This window comes from Staurois parvus, unplaced genomic scaffold (assembly GCF_062004578.1).
Source record: "Staurois parvus isolate SC_StPar_1 unplaced genomic scaffold, SC_StPar_1.0 ptg000120l, whole genome shotgun sequence".
Taxonomy (NCBI): domain Eukaryota; kingdom Metazoa; phylum Chordata; class Amphibia; order Anura; family Ranidae; genus Staurois; species Staurois parvus.
This window is the reverse complement of record NW_028317916.1, coordinates 2,602,842-2,627,794: the sequence shown is the minus strand read 5'-3', so window position 1 is coordinate 2,627,794 and position 24,953 is coordinate 2,602,842. Positions and strand designations below refer to the sequence as shown.

The 24,953-nt window shown below is 44.8% G+C and overlaps 1 protein-coding gene and 1 pseudogene across 1 annotated transcript in view; both read left to right on the top strand.

Moving 5' to 3' along the window:
• ASZ1 (ankyrin repeat, SAM and basic leucine zipper domain containing 1) overlaps positions 1-24,953 on the top strand; it is a 361,039-nt gene that overhangs the window by 184,080 nt on the left and 152,006 nt on the right. Inside the window, exons 8-9 of the mRNA XM_089672151.1 lie at positions 726-798; positions 13,922-13,978. Of these exons, the coding sequence (XP_089528277.1) occupies positions 726-798; positions 13,922-13,978 (130 nt within the window). The remainder of the gene's footprint in view (positions 1-725; positions 799-13,921; positions 13,979-24,953) is intronic.
• LOC149467164 (U2 spliceosomal RNA) lies at positions 16,129-16,243 on the top strand (annotated as a pseudogene).

The following is a 24,953-nucleotide window of genomic DNA, read 5'->3' as shown; positions in this document are numbered from 1 at the left end:
GGAAAAAAATACAGGTTAAAAAAACTCACCATGCATTTTACTAAATACCTTGGAATGCCTATTTTCCAAAAAGGGGTCATTTGGGGGGGGTATTTGTACTGTCCTGGCTTGTTAGTGTGTCAAGAAATGAGATGGGCCATCAGTACATCAGGTTTGATCAGGTGTGTTCAATTTTCAATGATTGGTACCATAGCTTGTAGACTCTAGAACGTCCACACAGACAAAATAATACACACTGATTGGGATTATTTTTACCAAAGCAATGTAGCAGTAAACATTTTGGCTAAAAATGTTTGAAGAAAAATTACTTATTTGCAAAATTTTATAACAGAAACAAAGAAAAATGCATTTTTTTTACATTATTCGGTCTTTTTTAATTAAAGCACAAAAAATAAAAACCCCAAGTGCTAATTAAATTCCAGCAAAAGAAAGCTCTAATTGTGTGAAAAAAAGGACAAACATTTCTTTTTGGTACAGTGTTGCATGACTAACTATTTAAAGTGTGAAAATTGGTCTGGGCAGAAAGGGGGTAAAAGTGCCCAGTATTGAGGTGGTTAAACCTCTTGCCACCCAGTTGCCTAATTAAATAGTGCATTGAAGTTGGATTTTGATTCAGGTTATGCGCATCCATTTTAGAGTTGTTGCTGTAAATCACATTTTATTCTGTTTTGCTTTCTTCCTCTTGTAATGGTGAAAATAACATTGACTCTTTCTCTTTGTTTTAGCTTTTCTGCCTCCAGTGATCTAGAAGTGTTTTTGCACGGCCTGGGTCTTGGACACCTGGCAGACATATTTTTGGTAAGCATGTTTGTAGATTGTAAGCTCGAAAGCAGGGCCCTTGAATCCCTCGTGTTTTGTTACTGTATTGTCTCATGTTCTGTCCACCACTATAATGTACAGCGCTGAGCAAACCTTTTAGCGCTATATAAATACTGTATATTAATAGTGTTTGTTTTTAGCACTGAATGAAATGTTCAGCACTATGGGATATACATTGCTAAATATTACACTGTTTTGAATATGTTGAAAATGTTTTTATTCTATTAGGCAAACTTGTGGATGTTCAGGCCTCCCCTTGGCCACTAATTTAATAAATTTATATTGATTTTTATTTTTACTTTTAGTTTGAAGAAGTTATTGCAGTCACTGCCAAGGATCAGCACAGTGTTTACTACCTCTTACTCCTCTTGTTTCAGTTACAATCCAGCATATGCAAGAAGGAGGGGTGGCCTGGCTTTTTCAGATTTGCTGGGCAGATGGTGTTTTTTATTTTTTTGTTTCTTGCCAAAAATTTTTGGCTGGCAGTACAGCAGAGAAATACTGCACTAGCTTTTTGCAGGCCAGGCATGACTACTGTGACTTCTATGAAAGTAAAGAAATCAATAGACTCTATTGCTTCTGAGGTCTTGGGGTATGACAAGGCTTTAGAGCTTGTTTATACCACAATCCCCATGTTCAATTTACAACAGATCGTGCATTTGTGGTGCATTGTTATGCATTATTTTTAACTGAATTGTGTTTAAATTTTTGCAGTGCATTCATGACCGTTCACTTGTGTTCCTATGTGATTAAGTGCCGAAAATGCAGAATGCTGCATTTTATTTTAACACACATGAAAGCACTACAGTGGTGTAAAGTAGCCATATTGACATGCATTCATTTTTTGGGGGGTATTCGCACTGCATTTAAAAAAAAATGTGTTCAACTATATCTGGTGTAAACAATCTGTCAAATGTTTTTATTACTGCCCGTGTCCCCACTAGGGAGATTCATCCTTAGTCCTAGTGACCGTTTTTCAGTTGTCACCAGAAGAGGGGGTAATAGTATATCTTTAAAAATTAGAGCATCTGTTCTATAGTGACAGATGTCTAAGGAGGAGATTTCCTGAATTTTGTAGAGGTTTCTTCTCACTTCTTTCAGAGGAAGAGACTTGCATTTCAGAGGTAAGAAGTGAAGGGATATTTCACCAGTGGAACCCAGGCATTTACAGGGGTTTTAAATCATTCCTACTGTATCCAGAACAAAACAAGTTTTTGATATATGTTCTGTTTATTTTAAAAATCAGGGTGATTCATGGAACTTAATATGGTATTAAACCCAAAACCAAAGCTGTAATACATTGCATCCTAACATACATTCTTTTAATCAGGTAGTTTTTATTGAAGTTTTTTTTTCAAAGAGAAAATAAAATTTGGAGAAAAAAAAATTAATAAAACGGCAATGAAACAAAACAATCAAAATAGCAGCAATACACTCACTATAAAATGGAGAGAAGCAGCGCCATCTAAGTGCAGCAATAAAAATAAATAATTTATTCCACTTAATTGGCTACTCACAATAGTAGTAGTCAAATGAGCGCTTGTCAAACTGGTGTCAACCGCTGTGTAACTCCTGGCCGGTCCCCCTGCAGGCAGGTCTCCAATGCACTGTCCTGGGCTGTGCTGGTGGTTCCCAGTACTTCCTGGTCGGTGTGGATCCACAGGGCAGGGGGGAGTGATGTTAGATCACATCATTCCCATCTGCCCTGTGGATCCACACCGACCAGGAAACAGTGGGAACCACTAGCACTCCCAAGGACAGTGCATTGGAGACCTGCCTGCAGCGGGACCGGCCAGGAGTTGCACAGTGGCTGACACCAGTTTGACAAGCGCTCATTTAACTACTACTATTGTAAGTTGCCAATTTTGTGGAAGTAAATTTATTTGTTTTAATTGCTTTACTTAAGTCTTAGATGGTGCTGTTTCTCTCCTTTTTATGGTTCACACAGTCTATTCTAGCTCTTTTTGAATTGGCTGCAACTGAGTCAAGCATTCTTGGATTATCCCTTAACCACCTTTGGACTTTAAGGACTGTACTTGTGTGGTTAATATACTAGCCATCACATAAAACATCTGCTCTTTTTCCTCTTGGTGCGCCAAATATCTCTCTCATTCTTAGAATACACTCACTGAATCCCGTGTATAACAAGTACGAGTATATGCACTGTAATACACCCTAGTAGCACAAATTATTGTAGCAAAAGTTAGGGCCATCTCTTCAAATATGCCCAAAATATTAAATTCAGATAATATCATACCACAACCCCTGGAGGGTGAGACACAAATGGGAGCAAAAAAATTAACCTCGATGTGCTAACAGTATTTATAATTCAGGCAGCAAGTGATTGAGAAGGAATAAGAGAGTAGGCTAACGAAGATTATAACCAAGGAGACCACACTTTGAAATTTTTTTTGGGCAACCCCTGTACTATTATGTCAATTTCTCTCTCCAAGGTAGCAATGACAGCACTTTTCCATTGAGCAAATGTGGGAGGACAAGGTGAAAAACACTTTTGGGCTATGCGTTTATGGTCCAGTGTCAACAATAACATAGAGTTTGGTGGTATAAGGTAGCTTACCAATCATTAGAGGTGTAGTGGCTGCTTTTGTTTTCTTTTTTTTTTACTTTCCCCCCCCCCTCTTTTCACTTGGTGATCTTGATAATAACTCGCCTCCTGTATTAGAGTGCCCCCACCCTGGATGATACACAGGGGACATCGCAGACAGCAGCAATGTCAGTCTGGGGATGTAGTGTTAAATGTATTAGATTTAAATACACTAACAAATTTAACACAAACTCTATCTCACACTTTATAATCCATTAAGGCAAACAGCTTTTTTCCTTTTAGGATAAAGCTTTTACATGCATAAACAATTTGTGTAACTAACTGGATCTCCAGATGACACTAGAGGAAAGAAAGCCTAAATATGAAAACTAATGCAGACATCACATCCAAGAATTGGTAAGCTGCACTATAATAAATGTTTGATGTTTGGTTTAATTCTGCTTTAAAGGAGAAGTATGGCCAAAGCTTTTTTTGGCCATACTTCCCCTATGGATCATAGCAGTGCAATTCCTACTGCACTCCTGTGACCCGCTATCAGCTGATAGCAGGCTAAAGTCTGCTGTTGGCTGATGTCAGAGAGCCAGTGCAGGCTCTGGAAAGATTCCAGCAATATGATTGGGATCCACCTATAAGCTGGACCAGCAACTGACTCTCTGCCACACTCTCCTCTCCCCAGCACTCCAGTGTTGGAATGGCAGACCAGAGAGCCAGTGACTGACACCGCTCTCTGTTCAGAGCGGAAGGGAGAACTAATCAATCAGTGGTCTTTGATAATTCAGTTCTGAGTGCAGAGGTGGCAGGGAGCAGATGCAGCTTTAGGTCAATGCTGCATCCACCTAGGTGAGTATTTTTTGGAAACCCCATAATTCTTTTACATCATACCAATAGTTTCAAAGCACTGGTTAGATAAACGCACACAGTTTGGTATAGTTTCTGGAGCCAGGAGGGCTACTTCCATTGAAATGTTTTTGTCTTTTTCATACAGGACACAGGAATTGAATCATAGACCACAGGTTACATGCTGCTACCTTTAGGTGTTTGGACACTTGCAAAAACATTCCTGGGTCCACTCCCTAATTTATCTGTATAACCCTGCCCACTCTGTGAGGCTCCAGTTTTTTTTCTAGTGTTTTTAGATGACGACTGCTTTCTCATTTTGGATTACGATTTCTTAATATTTTTCACCAGATTTCTCTTGCCATCCTTCAGCTGAGGCTTTTCATGACTCAATGGCAATTTCCTGATCGGTTACCCTTAGGAATACCTTGGGGAACCGTACTTGTACCTCAGCCGTGTCGGCCTGTAATGTTTGCTTTGGTCGTTGAACCCTGTATTCAGTGCTCACCTTGGCACACCTGATGACCCCTTTTGGGGGTAATCCTACCATGCAGAGCGAAACTTGAACTCTTGTCCAGCGATGTAGATATGGTAGACAAGGCTTCCCTGTACCTTTTATACATACTGGTTTCTGGCTTCCTGGCTATACACCTCTTGACTGATCTGTTGTAAACACTGCATCCTTATTCTACAAGTCACACTGCAGTGCCATGCACACAAGCAGTTTAGAAGGCTCAAGTTATGACTGGTCTACGCTCTCAGTATTTTTCCCTAGTGTTTGTCTCTCTATTGATCTTATACTGTACGTAATGCTGTTAGTGTTGCCTATTTAAATTTGGCGATTATGTTGTCGACTCTCTATTGGACGTTCCATTTTGGCTATTGACATAGTGATTATAAGACTCCTAATGGTATACCTTTGGCCACCATTTTCTTCTGACACAGCCAACTTGTTTTGCACCTGGGTTATTGCAGTTCCTTTATACTGGACACACTTAACCACCTGTGGCCAAAAATGTCCTAAAATGCAGATGTTGGACACACTGGCTGCATCCAGGGTTAGTTATAGGCTGCATTCGCAGCATTCGCATATAACCACTCAGATACAGCGGCAGCCATTGATTCATACAGAGTGCAAATCTGACAGCTGCTGCTGTTTGCACACGGATTGTGCAGGCAGCGTTTAGGATCACTGGTAAGAATCAAGTGATTCTCTCCCAGGATTTTCGGTGTGCAACCATGTGAATGTAGCCTGAGGGAGAGTTCTCTGCCCCTATGTCTGATCTGTTGCAGAGATTGTCACTTTTGGAATTGGAAGGGCTATCAGCTATAAATTGTCAAGGTCCTACCTTTCCTCGGGGCTTGTGGTGCTCCATGTGCTGGCATCCATCTTAGGTGCCTGCAAAGCATTATGGGATCCTTTATGCTTTCAGCCCTTTGCAGCTCCTCCTCCAGGAGGTGGCGGCTTATCACATATAAGTCTGCTGGTTGTAGCTGTCCATTGCATTCGTGTCCTGTCTGTTGCACAGCAGCAAGCTCCTGTTTAGTTTCTCATTGCTCTCCTGGATACCGACTCGGCTTTGGCAAGACTCCTTCCTGGCTTCTGACCCCGGCTCTAGGGACCATCCTTCCTGGCTTCTGACCCCGGCTCTGGCGATCATCCTTCCTGGCTTCTGACCCCGGCTCTGGCGATCATCCTTCCTGGCTTCTGACCCCGGCTCTGGCGATCATCCTTCCTGGCTTCTGACCCCGGCTCTGGCGATCATCCTTCCTGGCTTCTGACCCCGGCTCTGGCGATCATCCTTCCTGGCTTCTGACCCCGGCTCTGGCGATCATCCTTCCTGGCTTCTGACCCCGGCTCTGGCGATCATCCTTCCTGGCTTCTGACCCCGGCTCTGGCGATCATCCTTCCTGGCTTCTGACCCCGGCTCTGGCGATCATCCTTCCTGGCTTCTGACCCCGGCTCTGGCGATCATCCTTCCTGGCTTCTGACCCCGGCTCTGGCGATCATCCTTCCTGGCTTCTGACCCCGGCTCTGGCGATCATCCTTCCTGGCTTCTGACCCCGGCTCTGGCGATCATCCTTCCTGGCTTCTGACCCCGGCTCTGGCGACCATCCTTCCTGGCTTCTGACCCCGGCTCTGGCGACCATCCTTTCTGGCTGCTGTTCTACCAAGTCATCTACCAAGTCATCCGCTGTTGCTGTTGGACTTGCATAGACTCTGTCTTGTTTTTGTGTAATAAACCTACCTTTAATTGCACCTCCTTGTGTGTCTGGCTCCTCGCTCCCTGACACTACACAAATGCCATGAATCTTGACGATGCTCCCTATGTTGGTTGCCAGACTTGATCAGCAGGATCTCTTGTCGGATCAGTTCGCTCAGGCGTTGCAAACGCTGCTTGCACGCACAGCGCACTTTACTCCTGGTGCTATTAGGCCGGTTGTCACTCCTGTGGTCGCTCCCGCTGTTGCTCCGGTTGTTGCGCCTACCTCCACATCTGCTGCCGCACCTGCAGTGCCCAGAGGTATGACTGGTTCAGCCCCCGTTCCACAGCGTTTTGGGGGTGAGCCGAGTCAGTGTCGGGGTTTCCTTAACCAAGTGGGCATATATTTTGAATTGATATCCCACGCTTTTCCTACGGAGAGGTCAAAGGTGGGCTTCCTAATCTCGCTGCTCTCGGACAAGGCCTTGGCCTGGGCAAATCCCTTATGGGAGAACAATAACCCTGTGATTCACGAGTTTGCCGGTTTTGTTGCCTCCTTCCGTACGGTATTTGATGTGCCTGCTCACTCCGCCTCTGCTGCTAAGCTGCTCATGTCCATGCATCAGGGTTCTCGAACCGTTGCCGAGTACGCCATAGAATTTTGTACCCTGGCGGCAGAGGTGTGTTGGAACAATGAGGCTCTGGTGGATGCTTTCTCTCATGGTCTCTCAGATGCGTTGAAGGACGAGATTGCAGCCAAAGAACTGCCTGTGGAGCTCATTTCTTTCCTAATCCTGATTGACACCAGGCTCAGGGAGAGGCCTTCACTTAAGGAGCGTCTGCGGAGGCCTCCTAACTGATTGGCGCCTACGTTTTTTGTCCCACCCGTTCCTCCCTCTCCTCCCACGCCTCCTGGGGATGGCTTGTCTGGCGGTGAGCCCATGCAGCTGGGGTTTGCTCGCCTTTCCGAGCGGGAGCGGGCCTCTCGGTGTCGGGAGGGTCGCTGCCTGTACTGTGGTCATTTTCGGCATTCCTGTCCCGTCCGTCCGGGAAATGCTCGCACCTGAGATCCTGTCGGGGGCAGATCTTGGGTGGAGTTTCCTCGTCCCCGGTTTCCCTCAAAGATAAACCGCTAATCACCGTTGTCCTCTCTTGGGCGGAAGGCTCGGTGACGGCCCAGGCGTTGGTAGACTCTGGTGCTGGCGGGTTGTTTATGGACAGTACGTTTGCTGCCCAGTACTCCATTCCTCTGCAGGCTCGAGTTACTCCATTGGTCCTCGAGGCGATAGATGGCAGGCCCCTGCAACCACCGCAGGTTACCCACGAGACCCTGCCAGTTGAAATAGCTATTGGGGCTGTTCACAGGGAGTTGGCCTGTTTCCAGGTAATTTCTTCCCCACACTACTCCGTGGTTTTGGGATATCCCTGGCTTCAGAAGCACAATCCGAACTTTGATTGGCGGTTGGCCGAGATTCTCTCATGGTCTCCACAGTGTGGGGCCGGTTGCATCCGTGGACCTGTTAAGGTGTTGTGTGCCTCCTCAGACTCTGTGTTGCCTACTGACTATGGGGAGTACCTGGATGTGTTTGACAAGGTGCGCGCCGGTGCTCTGCCTCCTCATCATCCATATGATTGTGCCATAACCTTACAACCCGGTGCCACTCCTCCGCGTGGCAGGGTGTGTCCTCTTTTGGTTGCGGAGAATCAGGCCATGGAGGAGTACGTTGCGGATGCGCTTTCCCGGGGCACATTTGCAAGTCTACTTCTCCAGCAGGAGCTGCCTTTTTCTTCGTGAAAAAGAAGGGCGGTGAATTGAGGCCTTGCATTGATTTCAGGGGTCTCAATCGAATCATGGTTAAGAATGCTTACCCAATTCCGTTGATTACCAAGTTGTTCGACCGCCTCAAGGGAACAACTGTCTTTACTAAACTCGACCGTAGGGCTGCGTACAACCTCGTACGGATCAAGGAGGGCGACGAGTGGAAGACCGCGTTCAACACCAGAACCGGCTACTATGAATCCCTGGTTATGCCCTTCGGGTTGTGTAACGCGCCCGCGGTCTTTCAGGAGTTCATTAATGATGCCTTTCGTGACTTGTTGCAGCAGTGTGTGGTGGTTTACTTTGGACGACATCCTGGTTTACTCTGCATCTATGGAGTCTCATATCCAGGTTGTTAAGCGGGTGCTGCAATGGTTACGTGAGAACGAGCTTTTCTGTAAGCTCGAGAAGTATGAATTTCACCGATCCTGGGTTGCCTTTTTGGGCTACATTTCCGCTGTGGGGTTTTCCATGGACCCTCAGAAGGTTTCGGCGGTTCTGCAGTGGCCTCGTCCCAGTGGTCTTTGGTCCATTCAGCGCTTTTTGGGATTTGCCAACTATTATCGGAGGTTTATCAGGAACTTCTCCACGCTGGCCAAGCCTCTCTGAGATCTGACCAAGAAGGGCAGTAATCCCCACGAGTGGTCATCCGAGGCCATCTTCGCTTTCGAAGCTCTGAAATACGCCTTCACTTCGGCTCTGATACTGTCTCATCTCAATCCTGGGTTGCCTTTTGTCCTCGAGGTTGATGCATCTGAGACGGGAGTAGGCGCCCTCCTGTCTCAGCGTCGGTCGCCTGATGGACACCTACTTCCCTGTGGGTTCTACTCCAGGAAGCTTTCCTCTGCAGAATGCAACTACCAGATTGGAGACCGGGAATTGGCCATTATTCAGGCTCTCAAGGAATGGAGGCACTTGCTCGAGGGTTCTGCGGTTCGGTCCTCATTCTCACTGACCACAAGAACCTGACGTATCTCTCGGAAGCTAAGAGGTTGACGCCCCGTCAGGCCAGATGGGCTCTGTTCTTGCGTTTTAACTATGTGGTCTCCTATTTGCCTGGCTCCAAGAATGTCAGGGCTGATGCCTTGTCGCGGCAATACTCTGAGCTGTCGAGGGAGGACTCTGAGCCGACCTCGGTCATACCTCTGGATCAGATCCTGGCTGCCATTCGTACCAGCCTGACTTCTCCCCTTGGGGAGCAGATTTTGGCTGCTCAAACTGACGCTCCCTCTGAGAGACCGACTGGTAGATGTTTCGTACCTGAGGGATTGCGCACCTGCTTGCTGCGTACCTACCATAATTCCAACACAGCAGGTCATCCAGGGAGGAACCAGTTGTCCTGGGTCGTTTCTCGTTTATTCTGGTGGCCATCTCTCCGTTCCGGCATCGCCTCATATTTAGCGGCATGTTCTGTCTGTGCCCAGAATAAATCTCCTCGGCATCTTCCATTGGGCCTTCTGCAACCCATTCCCAATGGGGAGCGTCCCTGGTCACACCTGGGCATGGATTTTATTGTAGACCTCCCTGCGTCTCGAGGCCATACGGTCATTCTTATGGTCATTGATCGTTTCTCCAAGATGTGCCATTGTGTTCCGTTCAAGAAATTGCCGACTGCGTAAGAACTGGCTACGGTTTCCGCCAGGGAGATCTTTCGCTTGCATGGGTTAGCTAAGGTGATTGTCTTGGACCGTGGGAGCCAGTTTGTATCCAGGTTCTGGCGCGCTTCTGCTCACAGTTGGGTATCAAGCTCTCCTCTTTGGCCTACCACCCGCAGTCCAATGGGGCTGCGGAGCGTTCCAACCAGGCCCTGGAACAATTCCTTCGCTGCTTTATCTCAGACCATCAACACAATTGGGTCGATCTCCTGCCATGGGCAGGGTTTGCAAGGAACTCGGCTGTCAACTCCTCCTCCGGGATGTCTACCTTCATGGCCAACTTTGGGTTCCAACCCGCTGTATTGTCTGAGTTGTTCTCTCCACAGGACATTCCGGCTGTGGATAACCATCTTGCTGCCCTGCGTTCCTCGTGGGGGCAGATCCAGAGGTCCTTGAAGGACTCCGCTCAGCGCCAGAAGCTCCAGGCTGATCATAGACGGTTGCCCGCTCCTTCATACCAGGTCAGAGATCGGGTGTGGTTGTCCACTTCTAACCTCAATCTTTGGGTGCCCGCACCAAAACTGGCTCCCCGTTTTGTTGGTCCTTTCCGCATCCTCCGCAGGGCGAACCCGGTTGCCTATGCCCTTGCTCTTCCTCCTGGGATGCGTATCTCCAATGTCTTCCACGTATCCCTGTTGAAGCCTCTGGTCTGTAATCGCTTTACTGCCTCTCGGCCTCGTCCTATCCGGGTTGACGGTCATGAGGAGTATGAGGTGAGCCGCATCCTGGGTTGGTCCGCGGTCGGGTGCAGTTCCTGGTCCATTGGCGTGGTTATGGTCCCGAGGAGCGTTCCTGGGTTCCTTCCGCGATTGTTCATGCTCCTGCCCTCCTCCACGCTTTTCACGCCCGCTTTCCCCAGAAGTCTTATGTTGAGCCGCGGAGGGGGAGGGGCCCTTGAGCAGGAGGAGGTACTGTCAAGGTCCTACATTTCCTCAGAGCTTGTGCTGCTCCATGTGCTGGCATCCATCTTAGGTGTCTGCAAAGCATTGTGGGATCCTTTATGCTTTCAGCCCTCTGCGGCTCCTCCCCCAGGAGGTGGCGGCTTATCACATATAAGTCTGCTGTCCATTGCATTCGTGTCCTGTCTGTTGCACAGCAGCAAGCTCCTGTTTAGTTTCTCATTGCTCTCCTGGATACCGACTCGGCTTTGGCAAGACTCCTTCCTGGCTTCTGACCCCGGCTCTAGGGACCATCCTTCCTGGCTTCTGACCCCGGCTCTGGCGACCATCCTTCCTGGTTACTGTTCTACCAAGTTATTCGCTGTTGCTCTTGGACTTGCATAGACTCTGCCTTGTTTTTGTATAATAAACCTACCTTTAATTGCACCTCCTTGTGTGTCGGGCTCCTCGCTCCCTGACTTAAATGCTCTTCTGCTTCTCCTACCCCTAAATGTGTCTCAACCAGATTTACCTAGCACACTTGCAATGACAGAAAATAATGGGGGCATTTACAATTGTGGTAGGGGTGGCTTAGGATTTTTCATCACCAACATTTCAGAAAGTTACTCCTTTAGCTTCTTGCCACATGCTATCTACTGTGGACTAATTGTCCAAGGTAGTGCATACTAGGCTCTGGATAGGTACACCTACTTCTTCACAGCTCCCCCCCCCCCATATGTTCCTAAGCACATAAAAAGGGGGCCTTTTATAGAAAACCTTTTCCTACCCTGGATCAGACAAGTTGGGCATGTTGCAATAATTGTCCAAACTTAGATGGGTTATTTCCCCATCCTGACAATTTTGAAGCCGAGTATTCGATGAAAGTAGAATTTCTCAAATGTCTGTCCCCACTGTGAACCTTGCCATTCTTACCCTTAATGATCAATCTGTTATTTTTATTGAGGGTTTGGAAGGCCTCCTTTACTTTGAAAGACCTTGCTCTACAGCAGGCTGTAGCCACCTTATCAGTGGCCCAGACTATGGCAAACTGGGCTGGAGAAATTCTGAGCTATCTCTTTATGTAGATTATTCCAGTCTTTAGGATTATTCCCTCAGCCCTTCTTTTCTGTCATTCTAACATTTACCACAACCTACTAAAGAGGCATCTTGTCTTTTATTTTAGTTCTGCTTACTAGAGAGGTGCATGATACATCTTATTGTTGTCCCCTCTTTCTTTTCCTTGCTGCTTTCTGTCTCTACTCACTGCTGTTGGAAAGGAAGACTGTTTCACATTACCCCAGTTTGGCCCTATTGTCGCAACAGGTGGTGTTTTTTTATTCCAACTGGGAAAGACTAAAATAACTTTCCTATCCTCTACAGGAACCCCTGTCCTTTTAGGACTACATATCCTATCAAGTCTATGATGCATTGGTCCGGACTGATACTGTAGCCATGCTCCCACAAGGTCTATTGTGGTCCTGGCATTTTGTGTACTTTGATAGTTCGGCCTTAACGTGGTTGTAAAGTTTCAAGGTTTTTACATTCATGCAATTTGTGCTGAATGTGGCTTTTCCTTGTCGCCTGCTGCGACTGTTTTCTCTTTGGGGTTTGTGCAAAACCTCTTGACAAGTAGAACCATCCTTTTCTTTTTTATCTTGTTGCTTCTTTTATGGATTCCTTAAAAAGATGAAACTTCTTTTTCTTTGCTAACTCCAGCATAGATAATTTTGCCCTTGCTCTACTACTACTACTACTACTACGAGTTTATATAGCGCCAAAGGGTTTGCTCAGCGCTGTACAATAGGGGGGGACAATACATGGCACAGTACAACAAAGACAGACAGCGTACGAGGGGTAAGAGGGCCCTACTCTTACGAGCTTACAATCTAGGAATCTTCTACCTACAATCTCTACCTTCTTTCTTCTGATATTTGGAGACCAGATGTTCAAGAAAATGGTTTTCTTTTGCTTCCCTGGAGCTCTTCGTATTGCATTTATGGGAATTTTTATTTTTCTCCTCCATGTCCTGCTGTAAGTGATCAGTCATGTCATCTTTGGCTATTTGCCAGAGTCTTCCCTTGAGACCTGACCTCTTCTCTTTGCTTCTTGCATGGAGGTTCCTACTTGGAATTCCTTCTTCCTTTTCCACTCTAAGTGGGTAGTTGGTTTGCCTTTTTAAAGGGTTTCTGTCCTTAAGAAAAACCAATCTCTCCTTCCTTGCCTGCACTCATTATCCTGTTAATGTCGGGTTCTTGGCTTTTTACAGTGTCTAGCATCCCATCCTTCTTACATGTGTCATCTGTTTGCCAAGTGGCTGTTTGAGTCTCTGCTTTCACTTGCTTCAGTTGCAAAGTGCTTCTGCTCTTAACTGTTTGAGTCAGTTGACCCATCTTGTATTTTACTATGGGCCTGTTGCTTCTGGTTTGTTGCCCACCTCTTACTTTATTACTTGTGGATATCTCATAGTCTATTAATCGATTCCTGTGTCTTGTCTGATAAAGATAATAGAAGTTTTGTTGCACCTGTAAATTCCATATTTTGTTGTATAACACAGGACACAGGTTCTGCCCTTATTTTTTTCCTCTGTGATCTACTTATTAGTTGTTAAAAAAAAAAAAAAAAAAACAACCTGCAGCCTCAGAGTGGGTAGGGTTAAGGGGCAGACCCAGTGAAGTTTTTGCTAGCTTCCAGTCACCTGAAGGTAGCAGCATAAAACATATTGTCTATGAATTGATTCTTGTGTCCTGTACTGTACACCAAAATATGGAATTTACAGGTATGTGAAAATTCCAATTTTTTCCTTTCAGTCATAAAATGCTAAGGAGACTGGCCACCAGCACAAGTTTTTGTTTTGTTTGCTTTGGGCAAGTGGCCATTTTGAAACAAATAGCCCCTAGCATATTTCTTAGTAACATTACTACCATTTAAAAGCTTGTGTAAAATAAGAAGTATGATTATTTGCTGACGGATCATAAGATACAAATTGGACACAGCAAATAACAGCACAGTTAAATATAAATAAGTAATTGTGGATTATATAAATGTAGATACCATTTTTTAATTATATAATATAAACCCGTGCTGACTCTGTTTTTATTATACAGCTGATCATGATTTCCACTTACAATCCATTTGTCTTGTAGGAATGTGACATAACCTTAAGACAACTTTTATGCTTAGCGGAAGATGATCTTAAAAAAGTAAGTTAACTCAAGTTAATGAAAACAATTCTTAATATGCACATACATTTGATATAAATGTCTTGTAAATATTTAATAATATGCATCTTGTTCACTCTCTGTATATGTGATTTGGTCTATTGACGTAGACAGAAACGTTGAGTAAAATCACACCAAACAGTTCATATACCTTGAAGCAAACTGCTATTCTGTACAGAACTATCAGGCATCTTTAAGATCTTCCTAAGGACACTTAGCACACACTCAGCCTTCTGGTCCCTGAAAATCTCAGGCACCTGGATCCAGAGTTTTACTTCCAGGGGCTACAAAGTGAAGTTTTGCATCTTCTCTACTTCATTCTCATATACAAATTGGAACAAACAATTTACCAAAAATCAGGCAGACTGTAACAGTACATCAAGAAGTGGTGTACATAAAACCATGAAGTATATTACAAAACAATTTAAATCATCACAGTATATGTAAATAAAAAACAACCCTCCAAACATGTTTGACATATAGTGATACCCAACCCTGAGAGAGAGGGCCAAGAGGGGACACTTCAGTAATACAGTACAGTCCATATATCTCCAACATATATAGTTATGAGGTTAGCATCCACAAAGTTTCCATACTCAAAGGTCAAAGCGTTTCACGATGATTATTGCTTCCTCATGACTAGTTGGGTGAGTAGTGTAGGAGATATTTGCACTGTACTGTTTTTTTGAAGTGTCCCTCTTGGCTGCGTCTTAGGTTTGGGTATCATTATATGTCAAACATCTATGTTTGGAGTGTTGTTTGTTTATATATTGTGGTGATATTAAATTATTTTGTAATAAACTTCATGCTTTTATATACACCATCTCTTGATGTGCCATTAAAGTCCACCTGGTTTTTGGTAACAATTTTTTATTCTCAAGTTGTTCTACAGTTTCAGAAGTTTTGGTCATTGCCTTCTTCCTTCCAGGGACTTTTTTGGCTTCAATATTCATCAAGGCTGCCCATCTACACGGTCCCATTTTTTTCCACCTCATCAAGGCTGTCTGGGTTTTTTGTTGGTTGATCAGCTTTACCAACTTTTACGCCTTTCCCTTTGGCCTGCCCACACCCCTTTGTTTTCATCAAAGTGCTTGCCTGTTCTCAAGGGATTCACATTGTGGGGTACTTGGATGACAAGGAGGATTGGTCCTTTACCAGAGATCCAACAGTCGGTACAGGCTCTGAAGAATTTTGGTTGGAACCTCAACCTTCAGAAGTAATCACTGGATCCATCTCATGGAGTACCTGGCTTTGATACTAAATATGTCCTTGTCAAAAAAATGTTTGTGCTTTGGGTCAAATTTCTGTTTTTCTGTTTTCATGCCAGGGCCCTCAGGGTCGAGAGGAAGCCCTTGATTTATGCTTGCAGCAGGGTCTTGGATCTCACAGTGGCCCCCTTGATGCAGTGACATGGTTCCACTTTCTCTACAAACTGTAGCAACCCAACATTCTGTCCACCAGGGACAAACATTCTCAGTTCCTGGACCACCATCTTTATCTGACCCCCAGGTCATGATGATGAATCTTGAACTGGGGAGCAGTTCTGAACATCTTGTTGGTGTGGGGATTTGGTTGTCAGTGGAACCTCAATTTCCCATCAACATTCTTGCACGCCCATGATTGTGGCCTATTTCAGTCATCAAGGAGGCACCAGAAATTGGCAGGTGGAATTTCTTAGTCAACAGCATCTAAACATGGGGCAAAGGGTACTCCACCTGAAAGTCCTTTAAGTACTTTTCAACAGGTGGGGAATGTTGGGTGTGAACCTCCTGGCATCCAGATTTAACTGGACAGGTTTGTCACAGGTTACTGGACTTTTGGACCTTTGCAGCGGATGCTTTGGTAAAGCCGTGGGATCAGTTTGATCTGGTCTACCCTTTTCTGCCCCCCACCCTTGTATTTCAATTCTCTCTCTCCTACTCGACAGGATTGAGAAGGGAGCCATTCAAGTTATGCTTATTGTACCAAATTAGCCCAGGAGGGTGGGGTACTCCAACATACTCAAGGTCCTGGCAGACTCTCTGTGAGCTTTTCAAGGTAGTCCAGACCTCCTGTCCCAAGAGCCAGTGTTACATCCTGCTTCTTGGTCACTGGCTTTAAGGGCATGGCTGGTGAAACAGTGGTCCTGAGGGATCGCTTCTCGGCCTTTTGGCTAAGATCAAGTGTAGTATCTGTTCTTATCAGTGTCCAGTGGGGGTGCTACCGACCATTCTAGTTTACGGGGATGGTTGTTGTACAGTACCCTCACTGGTATGATGGGGGTCCGGAAGGCTAGTACCGGAGGGACAGAAACCAGGGAGCGCCATGATTCGTTCTGGGGCCTTGGGAGTAATTCCTCTGGGGAGACCGGAAAGACCCAGTTCCTCCTGGTTTGAGCAGGCTACCTTGGTCTGGCCGGGGGTCGGGGACGCAAAAAGTCCGCAAACTCAGTGCCCCCTGGGGAAGACGCTCTCAGGGGTGTCACTAGTAACACTTGGGTGTGGGACCCCACGGTGTGAAGATGACACATGGCCACTGTTTTTCACCTCTTTTTGCACAGCGCCCTAAGGACCAGGTCTTTTGGCTAAGTCCAGGGCAATTTTTGCTACAGGCCTCAGGGCCTGGTCTGTGCACTATTAGGCACGGTACCACTTTTTTATTTTATTCTATTTATTTATATCACTCCCACGTTTTGTCACTTTTTGCTTTCTTATGTGTGTGTTTTTCACGGATGGAGGGTGTGGGTCCTCGGGCCTTACCTGAAGTCTAGGGGGAGGATGTGTGGCCATACGGTTCCTTCCTCCCCTGATCCCTAGGGGGTTTTCTCTTCGGGAGAACCCCCTTGCCTAGTACTGGATGTCCGGCTTCGGCTGGGCATAAGGAACGGTGGTCCACCAGGCCTTTTGGCCAGGAGGACCAAATGGGAACCTTGTCCCTGTCAGGAGCTTCGTGCCCCGGGGGATCGGGTGAACGGTCCAACCCTTTCGGGGGTAGGACAAACACACCCCTAAGTGCACGTTTTTCGTGTGTGTGTTTCTGCACTTGCACTTTTTTGCGGACACTTACGGGTTTTTTCGTTACAGTTCCACGTTTGCGGACTTTGTTCAAAAGGTAGTAGCTTAGTCCCTCCCCCTGTTCATTTTCCTGTTTACTAAAGCGGTCACAGTCTAGTTCTCCTGGCTCTTCAAAAGCTACTCTTTGAACTTGTTAAAGTGATAAAGGTTCACTTTTTATTTTTCTAAAATAATAAACATGTTCTACTTACCTGCTCTGTGCAATGGCAGCCCCAATCCTCCCCTTCTCAGGTCCTTCACTGCCGTTTCTGCCCCCCCTTGAGTAGCAAGCTGTTTGCAGAGGGTACTCTGCCCCAAGCCATACTGTATGCGCCTATTGACACACGTGTTGCTCGGTCCTTCCCCAACTCTCTCATGACTGGATTTGATAGCAGAGGGAGCCAATGGCAAAGTCCAGTGAGGAGGGAGAGAGAGCCAAGCGTCTGCTCTGATGCACATCCCTGGACTGAGATTGAGCTCATGTAAGTATTCAGGGGGGCAGGCAGGTGCATCTAAAAGGTTTTTAACTTTAAAGCAGAAAATTAATTAAATATATGTAAACCCTCACCTTGTAAAACAACCCATTCAGTTTAAAATAGAATGAAAGGGAAGACATTTTGTAAATATTTTATTATGTCTTTTCATGTGACACCACTGAAGAAATGACACTTTGCTACAATGTAAAATAGTCAGTGTACAGCTTGTGCAACAGTGTAAATTTGCTGTCCCCTCAAAATAACAACACGAAGCCATTAATGTCTAGACTACTGGCAACAAAAGTGAGCACATTTTCCCTCCCCAGTGTCATATGACTCCTTAGTGTTACAAGGTCTCAGGTGTGAATAGGGAACAGGTGTGTTAAATTTGGTGTTATCACTCTCACTCTCTCATACTGGTCACTGGAAGTTCAACATAGCTCCTCATGGTAAAGAACTCTCTGAGGATCTGAAAAAAAGAATTGTTGCTCTACATAAAGATGGCCTAGGCTATAAGAAGATTGCCAAGACCCTGAAAGTGAGCTGCAGCACGGTGGCCAAGACCATACAGCGGTTTAACAGGACAGGTTCCACTCAGAACAGGCCTCGCCATAGTCGACCAAAGAAGTTGAGTGCACGTGCTCAGAGTCATATCCAGAGGTTGTCTTTGGGAAATAGACGTATGAGTGCTGCCAGCATTGCTGCAGAGGTTGAAGGGGTGGGGGGTCAGCCTGTCAATGCTCAGACCATACGCCGCACACTGCATCAAATTGGTGTACATGGCTGTCGTCCCAGAAGGAAGCCTCTTCCAAAGATGATGCACAAGAAAACCCACAGTTTGCTGAAGACAAGCAGACTAAGGACATGGATTACTGGAACCATGTCCTGTGGTCTGATGAGACCAAGATAAACTTACTTGGTTCAAGTGTGTGTGGTGGCAACCAGGTGAGGAGTACAAAGACAAGTGTGTCTTGCCTACAGTCAAGCGTGGTGGTGGGAGTGTCATGGTCTGGGGCTGCATGAGTGGTGCTGGCACTGGGAAGCTACAGTTCATTGAGGGAACCATGAATTCCAACATGCACTGTGACATACTGAAGCAGAGCATGATCTCCTCCCTTCGGAGACTGGGCCGCAGGGCAGTGTTCCAACATAACGACCCCAAACACACCTCTAAGACAACCACTGCCTTGTTAAAGAAGCTGAGCGTAAAGGTGATAGAATGGCCAAGCATGTCTCCAGACCTAAACCCTATTGAGCATCTGTGGGGCATCTTCAAACGGAAGGTGGAGGAGCGCAAGGTCTCTAACATCCACTAGCTCCGTGATGTCGTCATGGAGGAGTAGAAGAGGACTCCAGTGGCAACCTGTCAAGCTCTGGTGAACTGCATGCCCAAGAGGGTTAAGGAAGTGCTGGGAAAATAATGGTGGCCACACAAAATATTGACACTTTGGGCCCAATTTGGACATTTTTACTTAGGGGTGTACTCACTTTTTGCCAGCAGTTTAGACGTTAATGAGTGTGTTGAGTTATTTTGAGGGACAGCAAATTTACACTGTTATACAAGCTGTACACTCACTACTTTACATTGTAGCAAAGTGCAATTTCTTCAGTGTTGTCACATGAAAAAATACAATAAAACATTTACAAAAATGTGAGGGGGTATACTCACTTTTGTGAGACTGTGGGTGTGTGTGTACACACACACACACACACACACACACACACACACACACACACACACACACACACACACACACACACACACACACACACACACACACACACACACACACACACACACACACACACACACACACACACACACACACACACACACACACACACACACACACACACACACTCACTACATTCACTACATTGCCAATTGTATTAGGATCCCTGCCTTTACAGGCACATGAACTTTTTCTGAGAAGGCTGTCCACAAGGTTTAGGAGTGTGTCTATGGGATTGTTTGTCCATTCTTCCAGAAGTGCATTTGTGAGCTCAGGCACTGATGTCGGACGAGGTCTGGCTCGCAGTCTCCGTTCTAATTCATGCCAAGGTGTTCTATCGAGTTGAGGTCAGGACTCTGTGCAGGCCAGGCAATTTCCTCCACCCCAGACTCGCTCATCCGTGTCTTTATGGACCTTGCTTTGTGGTATGGTACGCAGTCATGTTGAAACAGGAAGGGGTCATCCCCAAACTGTTCCCACAAAGTTGGGAGCATGAAATTGTCCAAAATGTCTTGGTATGCTGATGCCTTAAGAGTTCCCTTCACTGGAACCAAGGGGCCAAGGCCAACCCCTGAAAAACAACCTCACACCATAATGTCCACCAAACTTTACACTTGGCACAATGCAGTCAGACAAGTACTGTTCTTCTGGCAACCGCCAAACTCAGATATGTCCATTGGATTGCCAGACAGAGAAATTTGTTGCTCCATAGCACGTCACCACTGCTCTAGAGTCCAGTGTGTATGTATGTGTGTATGTGTATATATACGTATGTGTGTATGTGTGTGTGTGTGTGTATGTAGATAGATAGATATAGATATATATATATATATATATATATGTGTGTGTGTGTGTGTGTATGTATATATATATATATATATATATATATATATATATATATATTAGCTGCATAAGAGTAGCGACTCATACTTGTTGATCCCAGTTGCAAATGTTTATGTTGCATGATACTTGTTCATTTATTAAATCTTTCCTTTTGTACAGTACATGACACAGGCTGGTAATCCTATTGGATCGGTTATATACACTTTCAAGTGATTGGACACTGGCAGTGCCTTTTTAAAGCTTTAAAACAGCCTTCTATAACCCCTCTCACCATGTGATACTCTGTTTTTTGCTAGTGTCCTTATGTGATAGATGCATACATCATAAGAGAGAAAGGATAGGATTAGTGATCTGTTTTATCAAAATTATTACAAACTGCACCAAGCCACTGTGGCAGGACTGTTAGTCCTCTGTATCAGTGAAGCCCACCTCCCCTTCCCAGTTTTTTGCTACAAGAACTGTCCCCAGAACTTGTGTGAAGATGGGAGCAGGGCTGGTCTGTAAACTGTGACTGCACCGGACTCCTTGCATAGGCGACACACCTAATTGGTTATTGCTACGCATGCATTGCTGCCAGGTGCTCTGCAGGTCCAAGGCAGTGGTCCACCTGTGGGTGAGCCTAGCCCACATCAAGAACAAGTGGGGATTGGCCTGGCCAAAGCTGGTGAAATGATGAGAAGCAATGAAGGGCTTAATTGCTGCTAAGCAACTGCAGCTTTTACTGTGAGATTTTAAAGCAGTATAAAACGCAAAAATGAAATCTATTGCAGCTTCCCAATCATTAGATGTAGTGGCTATATTAGTTTTTTCATACCTCCTTTTTTCCATTGGCGTTCTGGCCAGTAACACACCACCTATACTATACAGACACCACTCGGGATGAATGAGCAAAGGGGACAGATTTGGGCAGCATCATTGCCAGTCTGGGGGAGGAAAGTGTTAAAAGTGCTAGCAGATTTAGATACACTAATAAATTGAAGCTGATCTCCAGCTAATACTTTATAATCAGTTACAGCAAACCATTTTTCTTTCTTTGGGATAAAGGTTTTACATAAGTAAAAGCTGTTCATTTTAGTCACCCCTGCCAGTGTTAAATGGTCGGTCTCATCGATGTAACTGCAAGAGCGCTTTTTTGTTGAAAAACAGACTTACTGGCCAGATCACCAGATGAAAATAGAAGGAAGCAAACTTAAAAAAAGAAAACTGATTCAGCCATCGCTTCTAATAATTGGCAAGCTGCAATATAATGTTTGCTTTTGGGTATAATTTATCAAAAGTGGTGTCTGGCTTCCACTTAAATAAGGATAATGTTTTGACCTTCCTATGCCCTTCTCCTAAAGGCCAAAAGGAGGCAGCTCTCCACTATTTGCATGTGGTGCGAGCTGTTGGTGCAGCCACGGAAAATCTGACTTGCTTTGTTTTGCCTGATGTAGCCAAAAAGGGTTTTTACTGCTTTGCGATCCATGATTGCATGGTGGATTTTTCCAGGTCATTTCTTGTGCCTATCCCCAAAAGCTTAAGGAGCCTCCCTTATCCATTAAGTCTCTTTCCACTAGATCTGTTTGCATGGCTACTTTGTCTTTCTATACTTTTGCTAAGTTTTACTAAGTTGATGTTCAAGTCTCAGCCGATGCCAGTTTTGCAGGCCATTGTTTAAACGCAATTTAAAGGCTTGTTTAGGCTTGGTTTCCTTTTAGGGTCAGTCAGCTGAATTTGTATTAAAACACTAAAATATTCACTGCGCTTAGATAAACCACCCTAAAGCAGCCAGCGTAAACTTGTTTGATAGACAAGTACAAAGTAAAGGGTATTCTGATGCAGCTCTTAAGTAATATTGATAAAATCCATATAGTAAGTCCATAAATGGAAAAAATAAATGCAAAATCTTCATCCAAAGGATAGGATCCCAACACCAATTCTGTGAAAAGATGTAACACACTGTACCTTAGGTGATAGAGCCAAGCAGTTTACCAGATGGATATGACCTCCAAATTATAGAGTGGTCATAAAAGCCTGATATCTCCATGGAAGGCCTGGCTCCACATCAGTCACCATAAACATCCTCTCAGAACAGATCATACACTATGGCCAGATACCATCGCTCCAGAAGCAATGATGAAAATAACCCCTCATACAAATAATGTAGAGTGGACAATCATAGTGAAGTACGTTCACAGCATACAGATTTATTAAAAGTAGTGCACGCACATAAAATCGACGTACAAGCGCTTGTAAACCATCCAATATGGCCGCAACGTTCAGATGATCCAGTTCTTTAGGATCTACGCATTTCATAGACTTGTCCTCAGGAGCTATCACAATATATATTCTCAAATAATGATCTAAACAAAATACATAATCATTAATTATAATTCTTCATCCTGGTATAATATAATAGGATAGCATATCAGAGACGCACGAAGGATAGGGGAGAAAAGCCCAAGAGACCAGAACCCTTCCCAGGGAAAAGGGGACAAAAAGGGAACATCATCATGCCCAGCCATGCTAAAACCATACGATTTGTCTCTATAGGAAAATTCCAACCATATATAATTTCTGACAAAAGGTAGTCGCCAACAAGATTTCCTTAAATTTTTATATATATATGAAGCCATATTTCCTCCTACCACACAGGAGGGAATGTTAACCACATGCCGCCCAGCCACCGCATATAAACGGTGGCAGGGCGGCGCTCGTAGGCAAAAGCACGTTTTAAAACGGCTGCCTTCAAAACAGGCCCGCCCTGCCTGTCCCGCGGGTGTCAGCAGCGGGTCACCGCCACCGGGTCACGGCCGGTTTTTACCGGCCGTTTTCCCGCGATGAGCGGTAATCACTGACACAGAGCAGGGCTGCATTGTTTACACACAGCCTGCTCTGTGACAGTTCGCCGACAAGCTGCAGAGGGAGAGAAGAGTTTCTCTCCCTCGATCAGCTCCCCCCTCCCTCCCCCCGTCCAGTACACACCCCCGCCCCCTAGTAAAACACTCCACTTACACAGCAAATTCTAAAAATGTTAACCCCTTCATCCCCAGTCACATTAGTACAGTTTCAGTGGGTTTTTTTCACTGATCACTGTATTGGTGTCACTGGGGATGTCAGTGACCCCAAGTCAGTTCCCCGCCCAATGTCAAAATGTCCGCCGCAGTCCCGCTATAAGTCGCTGGTCGCCGCCATATGTCGCTGATTGCCGCTATATGTCGCTGATCTGCGCCATTATTAGAATAAATAAAAATTAAAAATCCCAGTATCTTTCCCGCCATTTGTAAACGCTATACCTTTCACGTAAACCAATTAATTTACACGTATTGGTTTTTTTTTTTTAGCAAAGACATGTCGCAGAATGCATTTTGGCAGAAATTTATGACTAAATTTGATTTTTGCATTTTTTTTTACTGGACGTGTTTTATAGCAAAAAGTCCAAAATATTGTTTTTTTTTTCCTCAAAATTGTCAGCCTTTTTTTTTATAGCGCAAAAAATAAAAACCCGCACAGGCAATCAAATACCACCAAAAGAAAGCTCAATTTGTGGGGAAAAAAAAGGATGTAAATTTCATTTATGTACCGTATTGCATGACCGCGCAATTGTCCGTTAAACTAGCGCAGCGCTGTATAGCAGAAAAATGGCGTAAATTGCAGCATTTATACCATAGATTGTAGACGCTATAACTTCCACACAAAGCAATCAATATACACTTATTTGGATTTTTTTTTTTACCAAAAACATGGAGCAGAATACATTTTGGCCAAAATTTATAACCAACTTTGAGTTTACTATATATTTTTTATAGCAGAAAGTAAAAAATATTGTTTTTCTTCAAAATTTTTGGCCTTTTTTTGTTTATAGCGTGAAAAATAAAAAGCGCACAGGTGATCAAATTACACCGAAAGAAAGCTCTATTTGTGTGAAAAAAAGGACGCAAATTTCGCTTGGGTGCAGCATTGCATGACTGCGCAATTATCAGTTGAATTAGTGCAGCGCCGAGTAGCAAAAAGAGGCCTGGTCATTAAGGGGGGTAAATCCTCACTAGCTCAAGTGGTTAACAAAGATAACCAAGTACCCAGCCTAAAAGGCTCAACTATAGAAATGTTAATATTCCTTCAGATTCGATTGATGCTATATTGGAAACTCTGATGAACCAAGGCTTGTATTTAATTATAGTTACACCTTGCCGCAGAGCATACTCCTATTAGCAGATATAACAAACAGAGATTTTCAGCTCAAGTAGCTCATTTTGTTAAGAATTACCATCTTTATAGATCATATAAGATAAAAATGTAATACCCATGATGCACCTCAAAAGATACAGAAAATCCAGCTCCATGTCTTGCATGAAAAACTCATGTATAGATTAATCTCAACCATCAGGACAATATCCTGAATAGGAGTGGGATACCCTACAGTAGTGTTTCTCAACTCCAGTCCTCATGGACCCCCAACAGGTCATGTTTTCAGGATTTCCCTCAGATGAAACAGCTGTGGTAATTACTAAGGCAGTGAAACTGATCAAATCACCTGTGCAAAACAATGGAAATCCTGAAAACATGACCTGTTGGGGGTCCATGAGGACTGGAGGTGAGAAACACTGCCCTACAGTAACAATGACAGAGATAAATGGAGTATCATTACTATGCTAGAACCACTACCAACACTTAATTTCCAACCACATCCAAATATACTGACAACATACCTTCTTAAAACAAGCAAGCTCCCCTCATATCAAAGGAACCTAAATGTACTCCATGTAATTCCAACCTGTAATTACAAGCGCGAACGTGGTCAGGTTAAATAGCAATATCATACAAAACCATGCAGCTTGGCGGAGCGTAACACACAGCCCCTGAAATTGGCTTTCACTGGGACGCAGCTGCACAT